The following is a 1849-nucleotide window of genomic DNA, read 5'->3' on the forward strand; positions in this document are numbered from 1 at the left end:
TGTGAAGTTCGTATGTTCAGGTGTGTATGATGTTTAGGTGTAGTCTTCTCTTCAAGTTCATCCAGCTCTCCAGTGGGCATTGCTTCCTCCGTCATCCGTATCTCAGCCCTGGCAGTTCTCTCGAGTTAACAGTTGTTTACAGATGTAGATGACATTGGATGATTTTCCTTTATCAATGCAATATCCACTCTGTAGTGCCTGTTTCATTTGAGAAGTCATTGAGAAAGAATCCATAAGATTTTCTTTTATTAGGTTTCTCTGGGGATTTTCACTTGAAGAGAGATTTCTGACACCAAGCATCAACTACTATTCAGCAATCTCTTCCCCTGTCACAGAAAGACTTGGGTGAAGATGCCATGGAGGATTGACACGTGGAAACAAGCAGGAAGGAAGAGGAGAGTGCTTTTGGAAGAGAGCTGAAATATCAAGTGTCAGTAAAATCATGGCTATGTTCAAAGTAGAGTATTGAGGGTTGGGGTAGTTTACGATTTATTTTGTGATTGTGTTAGTCTAGGGAGACTAGAGAAACAAACCATGGATACACGTGTGTATAAGAAAGATTTATAGGCGCGGTCCGCGTCCGGCCGCCAACATGTCGTTCTCCAAGTACAAGCCGTCGTCGCTGGCTACGCTACCCCCGACGCTCGACCCCGCCGAATACAACGTATCTCCGGAGACCCGGCGCGCTCAGGCCGAGCGGCTGGCCATAAGGTCGCGGCTTAAACAGGAGTATCTGCTTCAGTACAACGACCCCAGCCGCCGAGGGCCCATTGAAGATCCTGCCTTGGTTCGTTGGACCTATGCTAGATCAGCAAATATCTATCCCAATTTCCGGCCTACTCCCAAGAACTCCCTCATAGGAGCTGTGTTTGGCATTGGGCCCCTGGTGTTCTGGTACTACGTTTTCAAAACTGACAGAGACAAGAAAGAAAAACTTATGCAGGAAGGAAAATTCGATCGACCATTTAACATCTCATATTAAGTTTGGTGATAATGACTATGTATTCTTGCTTAAATAAACCTATCAACCATTAAAAAAAAAAAAAAAGAAAGATTTATAAACAAGAGCAACTGAGCATTGAGAAAACATCCCAGCCCAGTCCAGATCAAGTCCATAAGTCCGATATTAGCCCATCTGTCCGATACCAATCCATAAAGTCCTCTTCAGACTCATGAAACACATGCAATGATGCCGAATGTAGAAGATCACAGGCCAGTGGGTAGAAAGTCCTTGGATCCAGTGTCATTGGAAACAACTCAGCGCTGGCAGGGGTCTCTGCATCATGGTGGATCCATGTGTCTTGTCAGCTGCTATGTCTCCCAGGGTGTGAGCCGAGAGAGGGAGGTGTCTCCTGCCTCCAAGGAGGAAGTATCAGATTTCCCAGAATTCTCAGGAGAGGGCCATGCCCCCACAGACGCCTCAATGGCTATGATCTGATTGACAAGCTAGACTCCACCCCTACATTCTTAAGCCTCAAATTGGCAAGTGATTATATATATATCTACCACATTGATGATGATGATGACTTTTTAATTCTACACAAGCCTCTCTTGGATTGGCTATCCAGTGAAAGAGAACCATACCATACCTATGGTATGGTATGACCTCCCATGTAGGAAATTTCTCTCCCTAACCCTACAGTACAAGGAGAATGTATGCAGTGGTGTAGGATAGACTTAAATTCCGAGATTAAATTCTATAAAGAACCCCTTCTTCGAATCCCCCCAGCCTAGGCCTGCTTAGCTGATGGTCTGAAGCAGTGAGTGCAGTGAGACCTGGGAGAACTGGAATTTGATGGGACTCCCTGGTGTCTTCACAGGTCCCGAAAAGTTTCCATCTTTCACGCGA

The 1849-nt window shown here is 45.5% G+C and overlaps 1 protein-coding gene across 1 annotated transcript; it reads left to right on the forward strand.

The window, feature by feature from the left end:
• The first annotated feature begins 571 nt into the window (after nt 1-571).
• LOC142452688 (NADH dehydrogenase [ubiquinone] 1 beta subcomplex subunit 4-like) lies at nt 572-1036 on the forward strand. Its single transcript, XM_075553904.1, has one exon. The coding sequence runs from the start codon at nt 593-595 to the stop codon at nt 980-982; it is 390 nt and encodes a 129-aa protein (XP_075410019.1). The 5' UTR covers nt 572-592; the 3' UTR covers nt 983-1036.
• Nucleotides 1037-1849: the final 813 nt, after the last annotated feature.

The sequence above is a fragment of the Tenrec ecaudatus genome, chromosome 7, assembly GCF_050624435.1.
Source record: "Tenrec ecaudatus isolate mTenEca1 chromosome 7, mTenEca1.hap1, whole genome shotgun sequence".
Taxonomy (NCBI): Eukaryota; Metazoa; Chordata; class Mammalia; order Afrosoricida; family Tenrecidae; genus Tenrec; species Tenrec ecaudatus.

Bases quoted from the DNA above. Each gene is read 5' to 3' on its own strand.
- LOC142452688 (XM_075553904.1), top strand. From the start codon at position 593: ATGTCGTTCTCCAAGTACAAGCCGTCGTCGCTGGCTACGCTACCCCCG.